General features: G+C 39.9%; 1 protein-coding gene across 2 annotated transcripts; it reads left to right on the plus strand.

The window, feature by feature from the left end:
• Positions 1-1,760: 1,760 nt before the first annotated feature.
• Positions 1,761-24,065, plus strand: tmod1 (tropomodulin 1). Of its 2 annotated transcripts, none has more exons than XM_073470709.1 (12): positions 1,761-2,039; positions 6,987-7,065; positions 7,217-7,300; positions 7,631-7,767; positions 11,709-11,865; positions 13,512-13,628; positions 16,184-16,273; positions 17,608-17,738; positions 18,075-18,182; positions 18,622-18,765; positions 19,124-19,268; positions 21,513-24,065. In XM_073470709.1, the coding sequence occupies exons 4-12, from the start codon at positions 7,645-7,647 to the stop codon at positions 21,569-21,571; spliced, it is 1,074 nt and encodes a 357-aa protein (XP_073326810.1). In that variant the 5' UTR covers positions 1,761-2,039; positions 6,987-7,065; positions 7,217-7,300; positions 7,631-7,644; the 3' UTR covers positions 21,572-24,065. The 2 variants fall into 2 exon arrangements, with proteins under 2 accessions (XP_073326810.1, XP_073326818.1); XM_073470717.1 differs by having other exon boundaries at positions 1,807-1,823.
• The last annotated feature ends 1,085 nt before the right edge of the window (positions 24,066-25,150 follow it).

Below are 25,150 nucleotides of genomic sequence, written 5' to 3' on the forward strand. Positions count from 1 at the left end.
GCAGGGTTTACTTTGTCTCGAAGCTTTTGAAATGGTGGTTGTTGCAGTTTTTTCTGACAATGTGAGCTGGTATCTCAGGATGAACTGCCAGCGAATTAAAGAGCTTTTGAGTGAAGTATCATTCTCTCAAAATGGATTTTAATATTTTACTTTAACACCAAATGTGCTGTCAAGTAGCAAATAACAAATCAGTATAACCCACCAGTAGTGAATGTGTGTTGAATGAGCTATGTCAATTGACACACTGTGACCTTCTTTCTTTTTTAGCACACTTTAATTTCATTTTAATAGAAAATGGAGTATATCCACTAACTAATACAAACATACAGTGTTTTTTCGCTATATAAATTAGTTTTTCACTTGGTTGTTGGATTGGAAGGTGGGTTGCAACACCAACGTGGTTCATGGCTGAAGAGCAGATACAAATGGATGGTGGTCATACAGCTGTGGGACATCTGACCAGTGGTCAGATGAAAATGACTAGATTTACTTCAGCACTGTAATAGAGTATTTACACATTCGACTGCATTTAAGAGGGAAATATTGTACTTTTGACCTCACCACATTAACTTGACCACTGTAGTACTAGTTACGCTTCATATTAAGATTTTACAATCAAGAAAATTGTTAAACCACTAAAACGGTGGTTTCCAACATTTTTGGCTTGTGACCCCAGAGAAAGTAACATAAATGCTTTGGGCTGGAGTTGTCAGCATACTCATTTGCTTGCTGTAAGAGAGTTAGATGAGAAGACTGATACAACTGGTGCAGCGGACTCTTAGCTTAGCACAAAAGACTGGAAATGGATAGAGCTAACATTACCTCTGTCTATGGTAAGGTTTGTACGATGAAATGCAAGTTGTACCATGGTATGTTTTTTTTTCTCTTCAGTTTGTTAAAAAATATAACAATTTGCTGTTTTACTGGGGCTTATGTGCTGGACTTTTACTTGACTGGGCACACTTTAGACAGAGCCAAGCTAGCTGTTGAGGGCTTTGTGCTAAGCTAACTAGCTGTCGGCTGTAGCTCCATGTAACGGACAGATATGAGACACTAATTCATTGTGTAAGAGCAAATAAGCATATTTCCCAAAATTTTACTGATACTTACTGCTCCACTTTTTCATATGTGGGAGTTTTTTGGTTTTTTTAATTCTTTTTGCGAGGGACTTTAACATGTAATTGTATGGAAGCCATTTTCTGCCAGTTAAATAAAAAACAAGATGAAAACTTGATGAAAAAAAAATAATATTGCTGAAGTAAATTAGAATTAAGAGATAAGAGAAAGTCAACATTTATTACTTTTGGCTTAATAACTTGTAATTTTGAATTTTTGTCTCATAATTTCTACTGTCTATCCCATAATTATTAGTTTAATATCAAGTATAACTTTTGCCTCATAATTTCTACTTTTTGTTCTGTCATTTTAATCAAGTCTTAAGTTTCCATAAATGTTTTTTTCTTTAACTGGCAGAAATGAACTTCCGTACAGATGGAGTATTCTGGCCTGTGTTAGTATTTCACCTCCACTACTGCATCTAACATCCTGTCAGTGTGTCATTAACAAACAATCTCCAGCGGCTCAAAATTACACTAAAATATTAACATTTATGAGACGGAAGTGCTGTCCGATAATGGATGTAGTTGCACTTGATGACATCACTGGAGTGACAGGGCAGCCGTGTTGGGGGGGAGGAAGAGGAGGAGGAGGGTGAGGAGGAGGAGGATCTCTCCCCATAAGTTTACTTTGCCCTTTGCGGGAGATGAGATTCAGCCTCCACACAAACCCGCTGCGAGACGACCAGGGACGGGGGAGGAAACTTGGTGAGCACGCTGAAAGCTGCTGAATTGAGGATTATCTGCGGGTCATGGACGGTTTCGTGTAGCGCAGTTTTTTGTGCGGATTCCCGGCTTGTGCGGCCGCAGCAGAGCGGACCGCGCAGTGCGACTCCAGGCGGCTCTGAAGGAAACCATATCTGGTCAAAGTATTCGTTGCTGTCACCCAGCGGGACCGTCCGGCTATAAATAGCGCCGGAGGAGGTACGGAAATACATGCAGAAATTATACTGCGAGCTGTAAAACAGGCAAATTAGAGAAGATCACCTACCAGCGTGAAAATAATGTACAACACTTTTTAAATTACTTGGAGAAACTAAGGTTCAGTGAGGTCGTTGAGAATAGTGTGGGCTTCTCCAGGAAAACAGGAATATTTTTCTTTTTCTTTTTATAAATGTCATTGTTAGTGGAGATTGTTGTATTGGCTGCTGTAATGCACACTGCAAGTCCTCACACCAAAGTCCTGCACAGATCGAGATTATAACTAATTCACTGTGAAGTTTCCAGTAATCCAGTCAGTAAATGTATAATAACTGGGCCTGTTCTACTTCTTAGGATTCATCCTGTCTATTGCTCAAACTTGAGTTAAAGTTTTTGTGTAAGTTCAGGGCTCGACAGTGAGAGAAAATAAAACCAGCTTGCATAACCCGGATTTCAGTCAACAAGTGTATTGAGATGCCACAGTTGTCTGCTGACATGTTGGATGTCAGTTCCTCTGTGACCTACATGCATCACTGTAGGGCCTTGTAACCTTTGCTACATGGTAAAGTGATGGTTTTCCTCTTAGTCATGTGTAGCGTAGCCCTGCAAACTCTTGCATGTGGGCAGTATAGCATCTTTGGTCATCTGTCTACAGGAGCTGTCTCAGTCTTTGTCATTGACTCATTGTTGCACACTGTTTCACCGTCTAAACATTATCCATCAGTCTGTTCTTCATCTCTTGGATTAGTAATGTTTCATATCAGTATCTACGCTCTGGTTGGTGAAGTGATACACATGTGACATTTTGACCTCTGCAGAATGCACAGATGTCCTGACCTCAGCTCCAAGGCAGCATATCAGCTGTGGGCGCCTCGTTACACGCCTCATGATATACAACGCCTTACTGGTCCCTGATCACTGATGGGTTCACTGTCCTCAGCACTGAAAGTTGGTAGAAAGAGACAATGTCTGACAGTGACATGTTTGATCATGGCTAATCTGACATATTACTGTAGGATAAATGGTAACTTCATAGTGAATAGAAACTTTCTGGAGTGTGCTAATCTATTTTGGTATCTGTGTGCTGTATCAGTATCAAGTGGAAACCCTTGTTACTGTCACAGCAGAGACAGTCCTGCAGCTTATCTGTGCCACACATGGGGCAGAGCAGAGCAGACCAGTTGCCTGTCAGCTGTTTTCTTCTGGGTCATTTCAGAGATCTGTGCAATTCTAACAACTGCAATGCTGCAAAATAGCTCAGACAGACAACGTGTCACAATAAGGCCTGACTTCCTGTATCACTGAGGATAGATAGCATAAAGTATGATGGAGGCTGTAAATACACCTATCCTTGTGGAATGGTGTGGTAACTTCTTGTTATTATTTTCCCATCATCTGGTTAGAATTCAAAGGTTTACCACATTTAATATATTTTTGCTACAACAGACCATGTTCACACGGCAACCATTTTTCTCTGACAACACTCTCAGGTGGGAAGCTCAGATGTTGTAGTTAAAGGTTGCACGTCCTATAAACGTAAGGAATCGGACACATTTTTATTATTTTACCACTTCCACCACTGATTTATCAGCTACTGGGAAGACAGTGGATATTGAAAATCTGGAGGGACGTCAGGCCGTATTTTCAAGGCAAAACAACATATTGATTTTTGTCATACTGATAATTACCTGCTTCTCTTGGCCAATACAGATACAATTACCGATAATTTCACGTTTATGTATTTTTAAAAAGAAGTCCATAAACTAGTTTTTCCACACCTCAGGCTCATACGCCGAGCTGCGCCTTTTTCTTCCTCTCCTTTTTTCAGCGTCTATCGGTGGATCACAGATTAACTTACTGCCACCTACTGTGGAGTGTGTAGATGCAGTTCAGCTTTGTATTATCGGCTGTAATTTCACAGATTCGGATAAATACCAGATAATATCAAATTTCCAACATCCAGCCAATAATTCATTCGTCCGATCGTGCATCACTATTCATTTTGTTTTTATTCATACCTGGCTCTGTAAGATACTTCCTTGTTTAAGTATGTACACGTGTGGAGGAAAGTGGGCCGCCTGGTTCGAGTTTGATTTAGGATTAGAGAAGACGGCAGCATATCTTGGACTTGCCAAACTTAGGAAACTTGAAGCGAAACATTCACACTCACCGTACATGTCGTTTATTTCATGACAGTTTAAGCTGTTTCAAGACAGGAAGTCATCCACTGAAGCATCTAAAAGTCCACTGACGTGCTCTCGACGTTTTTTATGTGCTGATTTATTGGCTGTGAGAGTTTTTGGCGACTCTGAGAGCACGTGTGAGTTTTACAGAGATTTATGTGTATTTCATGGCTGAAAAAAGAAAGAAATTCACAAAGAAATTGCCGTTAAAGCACTTTGCTAGACAGGAGTCGCTGAAATGTGTAATTTGGTTGAAAAACAGATCATTTAAATTGTGGCTTTGCCGAGACCAGTTGCCCTGTAGCATCAGTTTGGAGGTTTTAAACACATCCGACTTGATTAATGATCCTGTATCAGTGCTGCTATTCTTAGAGGCTTGAGGACTGGACAAGCCTGGTCTAGAAGGTCAAGGGTCAAGTCACGTGTTTATGACTTTACAGGGTACATACTGACTCAGGTCGTCTTTAGTCGTCTCTCCTTTCTGCCCAATAAATGTCCTCCAATGAAGCAGAAGCTTGTAGAAACGTTATAAATACAGGCACGGGTCTGTTTGATATCATGAGAGCTGGTCGGCCTCGACTTCCAACAGACTTGCAGCGTTCTTTGGCGTTCAGCCCAGTTCTTCATCTTTGGTTTTGGAAACTTGTCTTGTCATGAAGCTTAGAGAAAGCAGAACAAAAGAACGGCACGCTTGACCCCACCTTTTAGGAGGTTATCCAAAACACACTTGCTGACATACCTACGATCAGAAAGAAACATTTGCACTTAACGATTGTACTTATAAGAGTTTGTAAGCCTTTCTGCTGCCTAATTTGAGAACATGCTCATCCTTTGATGCAGGCTCAGTGAAGTTATAATTAGTGTTGTCATGTGGACGTCTATCAGCAGCAGCTCACCACACATTTCAAACCCCTGACCCATAGTTGTGAGGAACCAGGGCTTAGAGGCAGCATGTATGCCGAGCGTGTGGTGCCTTGACCCACAAATGTTCGGCTGCAGCTCATCCATCACCAGTCATCTGGTCCTTCAGCCAAGACTCTCGTTATATGTAGAATAAGAGACAGGAAAACAGTCTGTCCACACTGTAAGAGAAGGAAACTAGAAAAAAACTTGATACGAAGACACTTTTCTGTCGAGAAATAAAGCAGAACTGCACATCTTACAATGATTCACGGCGGACAGGTCCGCAGCAGGATATAATTCTGAGAGGAAATGGAGAGTGAGTTTACACAGAACAGGTTTAATGTCATAGCGCTAGTTAAAGGCTTATCTGCTGTTAGAATAATATGAAAATAATTTAGCTTATGTAGCAGGTCACACTTTAATTGTTTTTAGCCATTTTCTTGTCAAACACATTTTCACGACAACATCTACAAACAGCCTTGTGTAGGTTTCCCAATGTCTCTCTCCTGGTATCACTCTTCAAATTAAGTACTGAATGAGGCAAACACCAGAGAACCAACGCCACTGTTTCACAGCGAGAATCCAGTCAGTATGTCTCGATAATGTCGTACAAATTCAATTCGCACATTCAATTTGTCCTTCATCTTAATTAAGAGTTCTAATTTTTACAGAAGCGGAGAACGATGTAGGCGCACTTCTGTTTTTTTAAAGGTGCAATTAATACTCAAAACAAATAGCTGGGCAGCACATCAAAGGAACCGCTAACTGCTGCCAACTGTAACTGTCACTAGCTAGTTCGCTAAGTTAGCCGTGCAGCTAGCAGTCCAGACTGGGACAGGATATATGGACCAGGCTGGTTAGCATGGTAACATGCTTTGCAGCACAATACGTAGATGTCACAATGTCAAAAACTAGGATTATTTCTTCATATTCTGTTGATACTTTTAAAAGTTTTGTGTTTCAGTTTCTTCAATTTCTTACATATTGCACCTTTATCTCGAGATAATGTGATAAATTAACCCGTATAATGAGCAGAACAGTTTTTTTTATCTCGAGATAACATCATTATTTTCTCATAATCTTGAGATAACGGCTGAAAAAATAATTGCACTTATGGCCGTCCTCTTCTTCCTTAAATTTTGAGATCTGCTTTCCACAAACAAATGGCCAGAACACTGACTGAACCATAGCTCACATTATGTAGTAACACATATAGCTCCCTGTTTTCAGTCTTTATGCTCAGCTAAGCTAACTGGCTGCTAGCTGTAGCTTCATATGTACAAATAAGAGAGTGGCAGCCTATCAGTCTTCTCTGCTTAAGGCAAAATAAGTGAATAAATGTACTGAAGTGTCACACTATTCCTTTAAGACCAGCTACCCTGGAGAAATCCATGAGGTGTGGTTAAAATGACACAAGTTGCCTTATCAGGAAATGTGGAGCTTGAAATGAATCTTCTCCCAGCTAGCCAAACGCTTCCATGTGCAATTTAAACAGTGGAAGAATGAGAAATGGAAAAATGACTCTTCAGTGCATCTGCAGTGAAAACAGCATCAGCTGGCCTGTAAAGGTTACGTTCTTTCACAAGTATTTCAGACGTGGTGTTTCAATGAGGAGCTGCTGAAAACTGAAAAACAGTTTTTACAACATGGCTTAAAAAATGAAAAACACAGTTTATAACAAGATTATCTTTCCCGGCCTTCAGTAGTCACCCTGTCAGATACTTAGGGGAGAAATGGAGACAGGAAAAACGAGAAGTAATAGGGAAATATGATGCTTCTCCACAGTTGACTTAGTGTATCTATTGCTTTTTGAATTCTGAGAGCTATTAATCCCTCTTCACTCTGTGCCTCTTCCTCCATCCAGGTTTCTCTCTTTCCCAGGAGCGCTACGGGCACTTGGCTGCCTTTCCTGTTATTTTACCCCTGAGCTGGGGGTCATTGAGGTGAGTACAGTCAAGTTTTTAGAGCAACATCAACCGACACTGATGTTGCATGTGATTTTTTTCTTCTTCTTTGCTTTGCTCTGGTCCTTCAAACACATTGTTATCGCTGCATTCATTTTATTCACTCTCTCTCTGCTGTTTCCATCCACAGATATCCATTTTCTCTGAAACCCCAGGGTCCTGCAGGCTCCTGATCTCCTGCATTTTGTCTTTCTCTTTTGGAGGAGTTATTGAGGTGAGGGGCCCATTTACATACCTCTCAGATCCCTTTGTGTGTTTGCACAGTATACATTTACCTTGGCAGCACTGACACGTCTCAGGAATGAAAACCTTGCCGAGAGAATACAAGAGATAATGATTTTTAAAAGTTTGTTTAATAACTAATGACATTACGTCGAGCAATTTGGTACTACAAGAAATGTAAGTGTAAGGTATATAAATCAAATCAGTCCAATCCAGTCAATGTTAGTGATATTTCATGCCTAGTAAGGTAAACATTTTTTATCCTAGCACTTTTTGCATGCTGTTGCATGACGTGCTGAAGACACACTGTCCATGTTTCCAGGTGTGCTGTCCGCCATGTCGGTGATGAAGAAGGAGATGGATAAGTACAGAGACATAGACGAGGACGAGCTGCTGAAGAAACTATCGGAGGAAGAGCTGCAGCGATTAGAGGATGAGTTAGAGGAGCTGGATCCGGATGTGAGTTTATAATTTAAATTCCATATGGAGCAGTTTCTGTCACTATGTTGGTGTCAGTGGAGAGTTATGTGGCCGTGTAGGCTTAACAGAGCCTCATTATGTAATGTGCTGCACCGTGCTGTGCATTAACTACATGTCCATGTGCTCTCATCTAAACTGCTGTTTTAAGCCTGTTAAACTGTTTTAGTGCGTTTTAATGCTGTTGAACATACGCACGAGCAAATGTGTGTAATGTAAATAATGGTTACCACAGTATTAGTCAGTGGCAGCTGATGGACTGTGCTTTGAATATTGTGTAGACAAAGCCAGCCAAAGTCTCCTAACAGGCAGTTACCGTAAGGCAGAGTAGAGTTTATATCGTCCGGTTGTAATCAAACTAAAATGTGTGAAATTTATACAACAACTCACAGTCTACATGTGTATGTTCATGATAAATGAGATATTTAAAGGTAGGGCAATGGGAGAAATGTTGCATCCAAATGAAACTGTCAATGTTGACCAATAGTAGAAACTTTTATATTGTTTTTTAATGGTGGACATCATTTGGCCCAGAATCGTTACAGATGACAAACTAGAATGGCACTCAGTAGAGAGCCAAGGCTCCTCACTCATAGATACCAGCCACCTAAATGGGGTCTATTCTGGGTCAAGACTCATCCTCCATCCAAGTTTCATAGAAATCCGTAAAGTAGTTTTTGTGTAATCCTGCTGACAAACCAACGAACAAACAAACAAACAAACAGACACGAGTAAACAAAAAATAACCTTCTTGGCAGAGGTAATGAGCAGTCACCTCTTTTGCCAGCTGCAAAAGTATTTGGATGGAACATAAACCATGATTTATGCACTATATACCTTACAGAATATTAAGAATAGAGAATATAATTAAGAATATAAGAGAAGCAGTTGTAGATTTAGACACTGCATACGGGTGTATTTATGTTATTTGTTAAATTGATTTGCTGATTGGTCAATTAGTCAACTGACAGAAAATGTTTGTATCATTTACAGTTTTTCTGTTTGTATAAATTGCAGTCTGTGCAAGGCATAGTCATGGTGCAACAGTAGATCCAGTCCAACAGTTATACTCGTGTTTAGTTTCCGTTGCTTTTTATGATGTGTTTATTTCTGCATTTGATGCACCCACTGACAGCTTCGTACCCTCAGTGGTGCATCATGGGTCGAGTTGGTGACAGCAGCTGTAATAGCTTTCTGATGAATGTGCAACTGCTCATAAAGAGACTGGATTCCCCCGCAATGCCAAGGGGATGACAGGAAGGGTATAATGTGCAGGACTCAGTGTGTATGTGTGTGTGTGTGTGTGTGTTAGAGTGAGTGAGAGAGAGAGAGAGAGAGAGAGAGAGCAACTGATGCCCGCAGTGAGTGACTGGAGGGACTCCATGACGTAAACAGAAGAAGCAGTGAGAGGCAGTGCGTGCGTGCTTGCCTTGTTTGTGCCTGTTTATGAGGGTAACCTGTTACACAACAGTTAAGTGCCCCTTCGCTTTGAAATGCACTGAAAACTTCCAGCAAGGCTTCTGACATCAGTTCCAGTAAGTCATTGAAAAAGCCCCATAATGTTGGACCAAAAAAACAACATGTCTGCCAGCTGCAGCCTGCTGTGATTGTAGTGAGATAAATTTAGTGTCAATCATTAGGGGAACATTTTGTGTTTTTAGTACGGGGAGTACAGTTTCACAGTCATCCAGTGACTAACTACAACTTGGACTGGCTCATACTGTTTACTCTTTCTCGAACGCCGTGGTCTCGCTCTTGTGGCTGTAACTTGAACTCTGAGATTAGAGCTCTAATTCCTTTTTAAAATTGGAATAAGTTCATAAAATATTATTTACCTAGAATTTCTAGAATTTCATTTCCCAAATCATGGAAAATTCACACAAAAGTGAAAATTTACATAACTGAAAGCTTTACAAATGAGTATTTTAATGAGCATTTCAGTGTCTTTCAGCTCCTTGTTTTGGTTTCACTGCCAGCAGTTTTACTGTTTTGGTTCACTCTCAACTGAATTTTCTCCCCAGTAGTAACAGGCAGCTTTTTTCAACCGAGAGACAAAGTTTGCAGCAAGTGAACATAGTGGAGCTTTTATCAGCTAAAGAGTTGTTTGAGACCAAGCCGAAGCAAAAATGCCAGGGAATGTTAGGGATTACATGATTACATGTGCACCTCTTATTATTCATTTTAGATGGGATATAAGGATAATTCCGAAATATAAAGCAAACCTTGCCTCTAAAACACATTACCTACCCTAGCTTTCAAAGTAGGCCTTAGAGATAAGTACAGTTAGAAGGGACAGCAGAGAAAGGTAGAGTCTCATGCTGGTAAAAATAACATGCTGGGGCTGCATGAGTGCCTGTTATCTACAGCTGAAAGAACGTGTGACATAAAAAGCTCAGCAGTGGTGATGCGATATACTCCTGGCTTTACTATAAATACTACTGTAAGTCACGTGAACATTTAAAGACCACTAATGGAAAGGCTGAATGAGATGGGAAGAGATTATTATTTTACTTCTAAAGATTATATTTCAAACCAAACAATCATGTAAATGTGGTCTGAATTGTTTGGTATACTTTCGAAGATTGCTTGTTGCTTTGGCATTATTATTCTTTTGTTGCTTCAAGAGAGACTGAAGCAAGAGGAATAAGAGTGAGAGCTAAAGAGAGTGAGAGAGACAGAGCGTTATGAGGAGAGAGAGGCCTCTGAGTGCTGAGAGGGCTGATAAGATATGAAGCTATAAGTAGCACTACTTGTAAGAGCCTGCTTTTTAATGTTGCTTTAGGTTGAAAATAACATGGTGAGCAGCAAAGCTCTGGGAAATGTGTTGGTGCACTGAACAGAGCAAAAATACGCTACGACCATCTCTATATACTGTATAACTCACTTTGCTATAACACGGTAATACTTTGGTTGTATTTTTGTTTTGCTGAAAATTGTTGCAAAATTGAATTTGAATAAACCATATCTGTTTAGTGTTTAATTTGATAGTATTGTTTATAAATACAAATTCATGAGAAGCAAGTCTTTATTCTCACACTTTTTCTTTTACAATTACTTGGCTAATTTAATTTATTTGGTGTTTATTGTTATTTAAGTAGATACCTGGCACATCATCATATTGGATTGAGCTATTTTAAATGTATAACTGCACTGACTTAAAGGAGACATATTATGCTGATTTTCAGGTTCATAATTTTATTTTGGGTTACTACTAGAATAGGTTTACATGCTTTGGTGCTTCAAAAACACACCAGTTTTGTCATACTGACCAGTGTTGCAGCACTGTATTCCCACTCTGTCTGAGAGCCCCTGTCTCTTTAAGGCCCCTCTCCTCTGATTGGTCAGCTCATACATGCCTGTGCCAGCAACACTCACTGTGTCTCCGGTCAGCTTTGTCATGTTTTTAGCTTCCAGTTAGCTTCACTTGTACCATCCATTGGCATGGATGTTAGGCTTTTAACCTTCAAATCCTTTTAGGTGAAATGAGAACTTATAACACAATGAAGTAAAGGAAAAAAATGAAAAACGTAACAGGTCTCCTTTAAATGTTTTTTCATGCATTCTTAACTGTTAATTAGTGTTTATGTGAAAATATTTACTCTGAGTCACAACACACCATGTAAAATCAAAGATTTGTTTCTCAACCCTGACTGGAGTGCTGCTCAAAAAGAGTCCACTCAGTGATACCACCGGTACCTGGTGATATAAACCAGACTTATTTATCAGTGCTATCACTGTAGCAAAGAGGGAATCCTGAAGTAATTTGTTCTTCACTCTCCTGCTCTGATGTTGTAAGGTATTACAGGACTTTACTGTAATAGGGAGACAAAAGGGATACCAATTCACAAAAAAGTTTAAACTTTTTTTCCCAGAATACACCATGCCAGCCCTTTAAACTATGTAATTTCTCTTATTTTGTCTAGAACGCATTGTTGCCGGCTGGGATGCGGCAGAAGGACCAGACAAAGAAAGCTCCGACAGGAACGTTTCAGAGAGACAACCTGCTGGCTCACCTGGAGAAACAGGCCAAAGAGCATCCTGACAAAGAAGACCTGGTGCCCTTCACAGGAGAGAAGAGGGGTAAGAACTGGTTTTCTCAAAAACTGTGGAGTGAACAGATGATAAAAACATTTGATGCCAGCACTGTTTAGTTTCCCTAAATATTCTAGATAAGTGAGTTATCCAAGCATGTGAGCTGAGGATGCTGGAAAATATTAAGAAATGAAAAAATACTTTAATACTTTCAAATTAATCATGGCCTAAACTTGGCCGCAAACAGTAAAAGGTCTCACGACAAACCCTAAAGTCAGAAGTCTGTAACGGGAATCTCAGGTATCCATGAGTAGGATGATTTTTTCCCCAAAGAGTGATCGGCTCCATGACACCAGCACTCTCCAGGCCTTGTGAGGCCAGTCCCAGTCTAGTGTGCACACAGAGGTGTGTGATAGAGGGTGAGAGATACCGGACATCTCTATGAAACTCAAGAAGGTCTCCCTGCTGTCACTCTTGTCATCTTCCTCTTTGCTGGTGTCATTACACCTGTCACGATAACTACTGTTTGTTGGATGATATATTGTCCCAGGAATAATTACGATAAAGGATATTTTGTAATTTTTAGACAAATCTATGCCGCTCATTTGATGATAATATAATTAGTTAAATTTACATTGTAATGTGAAAACCATTCAGCAAGGCATTCATTCGTAGTTCTTCTTGTGGAACATCCAGTAAGCTGCGAAACAGACCATGTGAGTGGAGCGAACTGCGGCCAACACAGTTTGCTCCATCGCTGGGTTTGATTTTTAGTGTCACAGCCTTTAACAGTGTAGAAGGATGCAGTGATGTGATCTGGACAGAGAGAGGACACAGGTGACTATAAAAGCCTCTCAGTGCTTTGGGCAAATCTCCTTTCCGTGCTGCTGGCTGTCTGTGTTTATGTCGGGGTCAAAAAATGTCTGACTGAAACTTGAGGAGCTGACCACACACACACACACACACACACACTCACACACACACACACACACACACACAGACAGACACAGCAGACGCATCAGTGAAGACACAAATCTCTGGGTCGTTACGGTCAGACATGGTGACGACAGCCTGCCTGAGGTTAAACTCACCTCAGATGGCTCAGCTGTTATGTAAGAGAGCTAGTTTGGACAGTGATCTATGTGTGACACTTCATCTTACTTTGTCGTTTACATTTGAAATATACACTACTGTATATACTGTATTTTAATAAGAGTTATCCGTCATGGTTTGATATATTGTGTATGTGATTACTGGGCTGTGTCAGATGCAGCAGTCAGGTCATAATGGAGTGATTAGTGATGATTTCTTGGAGCCTCAGTTTCAGGGTCATGCTGACTCACTATCACACTGTCCTGACTTACTGGGACACTTTTATAGAGCAAAGTCATCGTTAATCTTATTAGTCACAGCTGTGCTTTTCCTTGTCTGCTGTGTTGGGTTGCAACAGTATGAGATATCACAGTTTCATGGTATTCTGTATCATGTTATTATTATTATTATCAGAAGGGCTTTTTCTGGTTGAACAAGCGCTTTAATATAATTTCGGCAAATATTATGTCCTGATAGAGAATACGGTAGATTTCAGAGGGGACCTTTAATTTAGAAAATGCCATCAGCTGAGGGTTTGATGCTCGTGATAGTAGTACTTGTAGTGTGTGTCTTTGTATTAAATCTCCTCATTCATGTTGCAGGGAAAGCCTGGGTGCCTAAAAAGAGGGTGGACCCCATGATAGAGAGTGTGACTCTGGAGCCGGAGCTGGAAGAGGCCCTGGCCAGTGCTTCTGATGCTGAACTGTGTGATATTGCAGGTAACACACTCACACCCTCCTCACATCTCCTCACAGAAGATATTGGTTTCAGTTTTATCTCTTTTTCACCGAATTTATGCAGAGCTTTTTAAGAAGTACATGAGTGTTTTTACCTGGATTTTGTGGTCCTGCATCAAAAAGTTGTTCCACCTTAGTAATTTCACCATAGTTTTACAGTTGGTGAAGGCAATTTAGAATATACTGTAGAATTAGGGGGAATATAATCAGATTTTTATGTGTTTAAAGTTAAAACAATACAGATTGATCTTTGGAAACTAAAAATTCTAACAAAAACGAGGCAAATTAACACATCAACATACTCACATCAAAGTATCTGGAGGAATGCTCTTCATATGGATTTGATAATGACTGTGCAGGTGTCTGACTATCCTTTATCTTCATCTTCTCTCACTACCATGGCCTCTTCTTCCCCTCATTCATTCACTTTTCCTTAATCCAGATCTTCTTCATTTCCTCTAGCGCTCCCTCCACCTTCCCTCCATCCTCCCCTTTCAACCCTCCATCAGCCCCTCCATCTCCTCCACCTCCTCCATCCCTGCTGGATATCTCTGTTCGCTAGCTGAACACCATCCAGGGTATCTGTAGACTGCACGCAGCGTTTGCATGGAACAAGTCCGGTCCTCTGTCATGTTCATGTTGTCGGCTTGTGTTAAGGAGACGTTCAGAGAAACCTCTCTAATGTACATGCATTACACGGGACTTTTTATGGACTCTCTGTAATGTATGGCAAATTTCATCACTGTGGCAAATATTTTGCTGCATGTAGAAACGTTTTAACATATATAACATATAAATGACCGAAGACATTTATTTTAAAGAGTCATCAAGAGGGATCACAAGATGTTTTTTCAGTTGCTGAACTCATTCTTTATAGTCTTTAAAGTGTTGTTCTGATGTAAATCATATATTCTTATAAAGACTAAAGAGCTGTTTAATAGTCTACAAAGTATTCCAGAGATTATAACTCTGAGTACTATGTTCAATCTTTTTGTTAGATGGATCTATTACCTTAGATTATCTCTATTACCTTTGCTAGCATGGCAGAAGTCTGTAATCAAACGCTTAGAGCTGAAGCTGAAAATTAGAAATAGTTTTGTAGCACAAGTAGTTCCTGCAGTTGTCAAAGGTACCATGTTACATCTACTAAGAGCAGCATGTGTTCTCCAACTGTTTATGTCTCTGCAAACTGTTCTCATGCCCTCAATGTGTCTCTGACGAACAGATGAGGTGATAATTCTTGCTAAATTGTTTCTTGTAAACTGGGCCCTCAGTGCAGCTGCTCGGGCTTAAAGCATATTTCACACAGCAAGAAAGGAAAGATAAAAAACAAGAAGGGAAAATGATTTAATACGAGTGAAACTATCTGTCCACGCAGCAAGAAACTTTTTCTTGACAAGAAAAAAAAACGCTGATTCAGTCCAGAAGTAAGTAGCCCCTGATAAATGTTTAAAGGCTTTAAATAAGTGGAAATTGCTAGTTTTTAGATCAGATTAATTTGTAAATGGACTTTGCAGAGGCTGCCATGCAAGGAGCCGACCTGCTCATCAGGGGTTGCACTCAGAAACTGTGGGGGGCGCCAAATCGCACAAAAAGGCAATTTCTAAGTTGAAAATTACTTCAAGGGTTATTCAATCAATTTTACACAATAAAGTGCATTTACAGGTCTTGGGGAGTACTACTGCATATGTGAAAAAGCAGTTTAATGTCTAGAGGAAGCTGCATGCAATCTGATAAATGACCACCAGTGATGTCACCCAGAGGCTAAGTTGCATTGTGGGTAATGTAAGCGCCAGGTTTTGAAAAGAAAGGAGAATCTGTGGAATTAAAAAGGCGATATATCTGGTTCAGTATTGATAATTTGTTTTTAAACTGTCCATAAAGACCAACAGTGTTACAGGAGTAGATCAGTGGACTGCTTCTTAGAACCTGGACATTACCCACAATGCAACCTTTAATGTGTAAAATTATACTGGAAACAAGTTTTTATTTTTTTTAGTGTAAGAGTATGTATGTGGCTTCACTCTATCTGATGCAGCTTGTTTTAACAGTAAATTACTCATAATTAAGATTTCCTGTCTAATTGAAGCATAACACTCCTGACTCATATTCATGATCAGTTTAAGGAACATACCATGAGTTCAGCGACAGATACTAGTGAAGTATTTTTGAGATTTTTAATCTTGGCAACCACAGAACGTTTGCGGTGCGAGTCTCTGCTGCAGGGACACGAGTCAGATTCCTCAAGTTGAAATTTCTCACATACTTGACATCTAGTTACGATGCAGCAGGTGGAGTATCACACTGATCTGTAGTCAGCCAGGACATGTTACCACTTAAACTGCTGCACCTGAAACTTTGCAGCGTACAAGTGCTTGAAGATAAGGTTAGGTTTGACTTGCTTGGTATGCTGCAAGTGCTCATGTGCTGTCTGCATTAGCATGGTGGTCCACTGTGTGGCTGTAACGAGACATTCATGAAATCTGTTGACTCTTTTTCAGCATCTCTCTGTCTCTGTCTCTCTCTCTGTCTTCCAGCCATCCTGGGTATGCACACCCTGATGAGTAACCAGCAGTACTATGAAGCCCTGGCCAGCAGCACCATAGTCAACAAGCAAGGCCTCAACAGTACGTACAGTACACACACGCCTGCACACATGTACCAAATCTTTCATCAAATCCACCTATCAAATCTTTTATTCCTGACCTGTCGTCACTTGGTTCAATCACAGATACATTCAGTGCAGCAGTTTTTTAAAAAAAAATCAAGTAAAAATAAAGCAGAGCAGTCAACAAGTTTGAGGAAAAAAATTACCTCATTCAAGAAAAATGTTGAAGCGAGTGGACTTGGACTGGAATCCAGTGAAATGATCTCATGTTGGCAGAATGTTGGTTTATTTGACCAAAGATGATAGGCACAGTCTTGTACAATCAAAACTAAGTCAATAAGCAGATAAAACTGTACATCGTCCGATCTCCCCTCCAGGAATAACACAGATGATCTGTCTGTTTATCTTCCATTACACTGTGTAAACTGTATTCTGATATTACTTTTATCGCACGCGCACGCACACACACACACACACACACACATGTAAATGAGCCATTGCTTACACTGCACGGTGGCTCAACCTATAGATTCTCATCCAGCTCTAAACAGAGACAGAGGCCAAACATCTGACTTCCAAATATGACCGTGTCTCATAAAGGGAGGCAGCTATAAACTCCAGTCCTGATACACGGGACAGTACATAAAAGAGTGAACAATGAGCCTTTTTTTGTTATTGTTTGAGCATTGTTTCACAGATTTTTATCTTTTTCCTCATCTGATACTGCACAGAAAATAAAGATACTGACTAAAATGTTGGTCCAAGATGATTTCCTGGCTAAAAACAACACAATTCACTAATACAACAAATAAAACACACATTTATTGCTTCAGTAAGCCTGAACAATTAGTATTTTAACATGTTCTGTCACTGCCAACTTTCCAAAGTATACTTTTGGTTAAATATTAATTTCACTGCAACACCATCCATATTAAGAAACTTTTTTGCTTGAGTTATGTAATCCATCACACTCAACATCACATCTGCTGCTGTGGAGGCAAAGTTCTAATAAACTTGTGTGGTAAAATAGCTTCTTTTGCAGATTAATTAACCAGTCTGTGCTGCATGCTATGATAAACCCCCGTGTTCAAAGTGATGGATTACCTACAGTTTAAAAACTTCTTTAAGGAAACTTCTTCACAACTTTGTTTGGCAAGGACTGCAGGTAGATGAGTCTAAAGCATTCAACTGTCCTGATGGTGTCCAATGAAGTACAATATAAATTCTCAATAAAGACGTGTGTGGAACGGGCCACAAACATGTTTAAATGACTGTTGTGAGACACAGTGAGACTAGTGTAACAGTAACTGTCTCCTGCTGTACATGACAGTGTGTTGTTTAAATGTGTTAAAGGTGTGATCCAGTGCACTCAGTATAAACCAGTCCCTGATGAAGAGCCCAACGCCACTGACGTAGAAGAGACCCTGTTGAGAATAAAGAGGAACGACCCTGACCTGGTGGAGGTCAACCTCAACAACATCAGGGTAAGAGTGTTTGTTGATCCTTTCACTCAGATAACATTTGGCAGAAGAAGAGCTGTCTAGAAGAGCTGATTAAATGATTAAATCATTTAATCATTTAAATTCAATTATATAGGCAAGTCAGCTTCTTGTTATAAGATGACTTGCACAATAATTCCAGTATATCTGTGCAAAAGGCAATAAAAACCTAATGTAATATCTAATCTCATGGTCGTCCCATTAGTGATGAATCATCATGTAAATGGAAACTTATTTGACTCGGAACCTTTTGGCTGTTTTGGATCAGAAATGATGAATAAATCATATAACATTACTGATGTTGTGTCTTTCTGTTCCCAGAAAATCCCCATCAAGACTCTGAAGGCGTACGCTGAGGCTCTGATGAAGAACACTGTGGTGGAGAGGTTTAGTATCGTAGGAACCAGAAGCAACGACCCCGTAGCATTTGTGAGTCACAGCTCTAACATTTAACACAAAATGCTGCACAGAAGCCATTTTAGCAGATTTATTCCTCCATTCCTCTGAAAGTTGAAATACTCTTTCTTTTAATGGTTTTGATTAGTTTAATTGATCTGTGGGTTGAACTGTTCATAGTATCATTTTGTTATTAACACTTTTCTGTCTCCAATCTTTTTTAGATATAACCTGAGGGACTCTTTATTTTAATGCAACAAATAAAAAGAGGGATAGTCATTTCTTTTTCTGTCTTTTTTGCCTTCCTAATACCTCATGTGCTTGTAAACCCTCTGCCACTATACAGTTTTTTTTACTATCTAATAAGACATTCAGTCTCAAAAACATTTCATATTGATATTCAACTCATTTTGACAAGAATAAGAAGCAAATGACTTCAAGTGACAGCTAGTGCGTCTGTGTGTTTCCTCAGGCATTGGCAGAGATGTTGAATGTTAACACGACGCTGAAGAGCCTGAACGTCGAGTCCAACTTCATCACAGGGACTGGAATCCTGGCCCTTATAGAGTCCCTGCAGCGAAACACCACACTACAGGAGCTGAAGATAGACAATCAGGTACCAGCTGCACAGAGTGCATGCAGACTCACACACACGAACCATGCATGAAAATGTGAGTGTGTCAGGTTGTATACACAGGCCATCTTTGCCACTTCAGTCTAATGCACCCCCTGATTGTAATGTGATGTGTCATACTGCATAGTTGTAGATGTGTGACTCACTGTTTGCTCTTGAGTTCATCTTGTTGAATGATTCTTTTTTTTTTGCTGCACCTTCCATCTTTGTCCTGGCTTCCTTCCTATGTTGTGGCACTCCAGCTCTGTAACATAATTACCCTCACTTTTACCAGCTTTTTATTCATCTCTATATCTCTTCTTGTATCCCCCTCACTCCCCACTCTCTCCTCAAACTCCAGAGCCAGCCATTAGGAAACAAGGTGGAGATGGAGATAGCCAGCATGCTGGAGAAAAACACCACGCTGTTGAAGTTTGGATATCATTTCACTCAGCAGGGCCCGCGCCTCCGAGGCTCCAATGCCATGATGAACAACAACGACCTGGGTGGGTTACACACACACAGACACACACGTGCATTTCAAAAAAACAAATGCAGCAATGAGTCGTGGGAAAAAAAACACACACTGTATACCTGCTCCAAAAGAACTGATTGGGGAACATGACATATCTTCATGAACTGGGCTCCTGTGGTTTCAGTTGTATTGTGTCTGGCAGTGTTGGTTGTTATGTGCGTCAGTGCTGACACTTAATCTTCACTATATCTCCTCAGGTCCTAGTTTAATCAGACCCTTAACAGAAGAGTCAGAGTGATATCATCGGCCGGTAACTCAGTAGTACGGCCAGAAAGCCACAGCCAATCAAAACAGCGGCTTCTTAAGTCATGACATCAGCACTAAGAAAAGAGTCTGTGTGCATGAGAGAGGACAAAATGAAACTAGTGGAAGAAACAGTTCTTGTTATTCACATTAGATTAAGTTAAGAAATAGGATTACATTTACATACCGTGTATGGACTGTGTTGTTTTGAATGGTTTTACAGGCTGCTTGTATTTTGTTACAAACCCCCTGAAGATAATGTTTGTATCATAATGCTTTCCTCCCCCACGTTAAGCCCGGGTCGTCAGGTCCGAGTCAGACGGCTCCTTCACCCTCACTCTGTCTGTCCCCGAGCTGGAGAGGGCCTTCGGGAAAAAGTTCAAGTCTAAGACTAAGTACAAAAAAACAAACAGGAATACAAACAGCGCTCAGCCTTGCCTTTCTTCTGCCAACACCACCTGGTTCTTTTCCAGACCACCGGAAAGCGCTGCCACCGCCTGTCGTACTCCTCTGAGAGTTTCTGTTGCTTCATCACTTTCCTTCTTCATCTTGTAGTCGTCTCTCTGCACTCCAACCCCGGACAGTGTCTCCGAAACGTAGCTGTTGTTGCTCTTCAGTCCACCATTGTCATAATATTTTTTTTTGTTGCCACAATTTCTCTACATTTCCCCATGAAAGTTTAGGAACCTCTGCCCAACAATATAACAAATGGGACAAAATTGAAGTCTTGAACATCGAAAGAATAGGGATTGTGGGATACCAATAAATCAGAGAACACTCGACTTTCGCTCAACAGAAGAAAAAATAATGAAAAAAACCCATATTTTGATATACAGAAGAATAAACAGCAGATAAGATTCATTTCCCAATTCTACTTCTATCATTCATTTCCCAATTATACTTTTTGCATCACTTTCCCAGTAATAATTTCAGTCTAACAGTTTCTCTTTGGCCTTTTTACTTTTGTTTGATAATCATTCTTCTTATGATCTGCTGTTTCTACTATTCCTGCATCATCTGGAGGCATTCGCCTTCCTCTGCTCAGCCTCTGTCCTGCCTTCTACTCTTTTAAACACATCTCTTATACAAAGATGGATTGCTAACCTGGAACAGTGGGCACCTGCCCTGGGACACAAACACTCTCCAGGTTCACTGTGATTGTGAATCATTTGATTTGATCAGGAGTTTTAGTTTAGGCTAAAAAAGAAGTTTAAAAATACTAAAATCTGGCTTTGTAGAGTTAGATGGACGTGAGCTTACCAGACCTCTGAGGCCTGCTCCTCATCTCCTCATGAGCAGATCCAGAGACGTGGGGCGAGCGGGTACACACTCCATTAGCTGCTACTAGTATAACCCAGCCAAATCTTCAGCCTAACTATTGACGTTTAAATTGCATTGTAGGCAATGTAGCCACACGTTTTTGATAGGGAAGAAGAATGTGTGAAATAAAAACAAAGTTATTCTGCTGTTTTGATTTTTATTTATTTTTTTATCTTTCCACCATGTGTCATACAGTTTCAAATCTAGTTTTAACTTATTGTCTCAGCGTATATTGTCATTATCTGGTGCACAAACGATACACAGACAGCAGGGGTAAAGAGGGGCTCAGTCGGGGCCCTCACCTCATTTTTGTCCCAGGGCCCCATATTGGGTTAGTCCAGTCCTGCTCATATCCATGTCTTACCTTTGTCTTGTGTTTTTTTTCCCTTCAAGAGCTGCTGTCAGACAAAGTGCTGTAACTTTAATGCTCCTGTCTTACTTTCTTTCAGCTGCCTGTCTTTGCTTTTCTCATGTAAAGCAAATAAGGCCAGCCTTATTTGCTCTGCTTTAGCAATAAAGTCATTGTTAATAGTGATGATGAACCACCTTCTTGCATTCTGTTTATCTAATTCTTCTCTTTCTCCTTGTTTCCCGTCCTTCGTCCTCTCTTTTCTCCCTCTCCTGTGTCCCTCCACCTTCTCTCCATCTACAGTAAGAAAGAGAAGGCTTGAGGGAGGACCCATCTTCCCCAAGTGTCGGACGAATGTGTAGAAACCAGGGATACTCTCAACCCTCTGTTCCCCCTCTTCGACCCCCTACCATTTTACCAAACCAACTGTTGTCACCCTCTTCAGCCTCACGCCATCGATGGCCTACCCAGAAGACCATGTCAGGTTCAATTGTTTTGGAGTTCGGAGTAAATCTCAGAACTCTTTCTACTTTCCAGACTTAGACTTTAGTAGATATTGAAGGATCAGATGGGATTCATATACAACCTTCTGAGCTTTCAGTGCATGTAAAAGGTGACATTGTCAGCTTATTTTTTGTGCTCTGACGTTTGAATTTTGACCCGGGCTCCAGGCTTGAACATTCGCTCTAGCTCTTTGTAGGCACCAACCAGACAAGGCTTACCTTGTCATCTTGAATCCTTTAGTATCTCCTCAAGTGTCTGGATTCCTTAATAAAGGGGGCTGGTTTTTAATGAGGGTTTTACAAATCCCTGTTTCTATTGATGAGTTGAATTCTAATTATTATTATTATGCTGTAAATGAGTTGTGCTGTCATTACTGTTGTTCCTCAAAGTTACTGATGTTGGCATACAAGGTATTTTCTACCAATTATACACAAAAGATAATATCCTTTTTTAATTTGATAGGCCTAAAAGAAACCTCAGAGAAATACTGTCATATTGGATTTCACATGAATGTCAAAATCTGATGTCATGGTCTTTTTTGTATTCGGTCCAAACAGTATTTTAGTGACTGACTGTCCTCAGATACTAAGCTATACAGACTCGTCAGTAACAGATAGATCTTTAAACCTGGCTACTGTGAGATTTGTCGCTATATACAGAATATATTTATTTGTGACAGACCTGATTGAGAGTCAGAAGCCGTTCGAATACTTGGCCAAACTGGGATTGATGTTGCTGGATCGTGAAATCGCTTGTGTGAAAATGTCTCTGCAAATGACAATTTACGCTTTGTTACATTATCCAGCATTTACATTACCAGTCCCTGTGGCGCGGTCCCAGAAATTATATTTACTTAAAGTAGAAATAGATAACTTTTCAAACCCCCACACTTAGCAACCGCTACCGCTAGCAGTCTGGCTACTGTCCCAAGCAAAAAACAACCATAAGAATCCCAATTTGACCTAGAAACCAGGATATCAGTGCGATGAAAGGCAGAGTTAAACATCAGGTTGTATTAAAGGTGTTACTGATAACAGAGCTCAGCCATTCTTATATTTGTTCCAAACTGGCAGCTACCAAGACTGCTGATCACTGACGAAGCACAGAAACCACATGATACCAAGGCGTGACACTATTGGCTGAACCAACCATCAGAATTCTTACACAGACATAAACAAAATATACGCTGATGGTGTAATTTTTTCCCGCCATTACACTGTGCAATCAATATTTACGTCAGAATGATAAGTCGAAGCTAAAAAGTCGTCCCTTGCCACATGAAATTAGATATTCTATGAATCCGCTGTAAAATACCCATTGAGAACCACCTCGTTATCTAGGATGTATCTTCAAGTAACTTTGAGTATTTGAGTGTTCCTAACTCTCAACCAGGTCTGGTTTGTTGACTGTTTGTGTTTGTGTATTTTTATTTACTGGAGCTAAGACGTGTGGTTTAATATGAAATGGGTGGTACTGTTGACTTAACTGTGTATTACAGGTTTCACATTAACGCCTCAATCCAGGTCTGGAGTATTTCAGTAATGCATGGTAGACACAGATTATAAACACAGGAAACCTCTCATGTCTTTACAGCTGTCAGATTACACAGATCCATTTGTGTTTAATTAAAACAAATGTTGGCAGACTCTTTACAGTTTCTAAATGCTTGTTATCTGTGACGGGTCTCAAATCAACCAAAAATGCTAAATCAAAATGTTTTCATCAAGGGGCAAAACATGTATGTGCCTGTTTATGTCCTCCAATGATAAAGTCTGCTGTACATTTTGCAGCACTTGATGGGATTTTTTCACAATCAACAGCACAATGAGATAAAGAGGGGTTAGCTGCTATATAACGAGGAACTAGAGCTAATATGTTGCTGTCTGAAAATTAAACAGCTTCAGTTAAAATCGCAGGAAATGGTCTGCACTCTTTATAATGACTGAAAATAAAATTGGTATTTCCTACAAGAGAATGTTTAAACTAGCAGTTGCAGACTTGAAGGTAAAACTTTACCATCTATGTTTCCTGATACTGACGCTCAGAGATACAATCGACAGCATGTTTAAGGGTTAGATAACCCGTTTAATGTTATTTAATATCACTGCTTTGTTACTTTCTCGTCAGTGCTGTGGGAGTTATGGATGTAAACATTTGTAAAAAACAAAAAGTCGCTGAGTGCAAAAGGTAAAAGAGGACGAGGACTCCTGCCACTCACAGTCTTTGTGTGTCCTGTTCTTTTCTTCTGTCTCGTGTTTTCTGATATTTTAGTGCTTGACTCTGTGTTTTGTTAGGTAGTTCACCTTTGTTGGTTGAATTTTTGTTTATGAAATAAATAAAGCTTGAAAATAACATTACCATTATGTCTTTGTTCTTGAACTGATTGCAGTTGGTTGGATGTTAAACCGGTGCAGTGTTCTTACATGTACAGACAACAGTGACTCTCTGTGGCAGAATGGAAGAAATACACCAAGTCTGTTCATCTCTCCCTCTGTTGCCCTCTTCAGAGCGCCAACAGAGCTGCACCTCTGCTAACTTATAAAAGTATTTCCCTTTTAATGACCTTTATTACATTTATTTTTTAGTATGCAGAGAGAGCTTTTACCCAATGATGAAACATAGTTGCATCAGCTCTCTCACTGTCACTGTTCACCTCTACAAATAGTACTTGACTAAAAGTCTGATATTAAATGAACTCGAGTATCAAAGGTAATTTTCTTGAAAAAAGAAGAAGAAAAATATCTTCATCGAATGATTTACACTGAGTAACAAGTACGCCAACTCTTTGTTTTCATGGCTGAATAAACTTAATAAATACTAATAATATATAATAATAAATAAATAAGCTATCCCCAAAGGACAACACAATTTCATACGGTTTTACTTTGTTTATGTGTGGCGGACCCTGCCACCTTTCTAGCTTCAAAAGGTGTTCTGGGGACCTTATCTTCCTCTGAGAACAGCTTGTTTATTCAGTTATGGAAAAGAGAAATATTTATGAGTATGATTGTATGATTACCTCATCAATATTGTAAATAGTAAAATTCTGAGATTCTTCTCCAAAACTACACAGTGCCCCTTTAAGCATTAAAAGTCCAAGTAAAAGTAAATTATACATATATCTATGCTATACTGAACACTATTGGTCGACTGATTATCAGCCTGACCCTATATTCAACATATTTTTTTTAATTATCTGATTGCAGATAAAAAATAAAGTAATTTAAGAATGTGCTTCTTAGGCTTTGGCACAGGAAGCAATCAGCAAAGTAACCATTAATTAAAGTTATCAGATAAATGTAGTGGACATCACAGAGAACAGAAGATGACACGTCTTTAATGTCTGTGAACAAGGTTTTAAGTTTTTATTGAATCTCAGGCAGAAACATACATGATAATCCTTTATTGCTCGTGGCATTCCACATCACCCTCAGCAG

Source organism: Pagrus major, chromosome 1, assembly GCF_040436345.1.
Source record: "Pagrus major chromosome 1, Pma_NU_1.0".
NCBI lineage: Eukaryota > Metazoa > Chordata > Actinopteri > Spariformes > Sparidae > Pagrus > Pagrus major.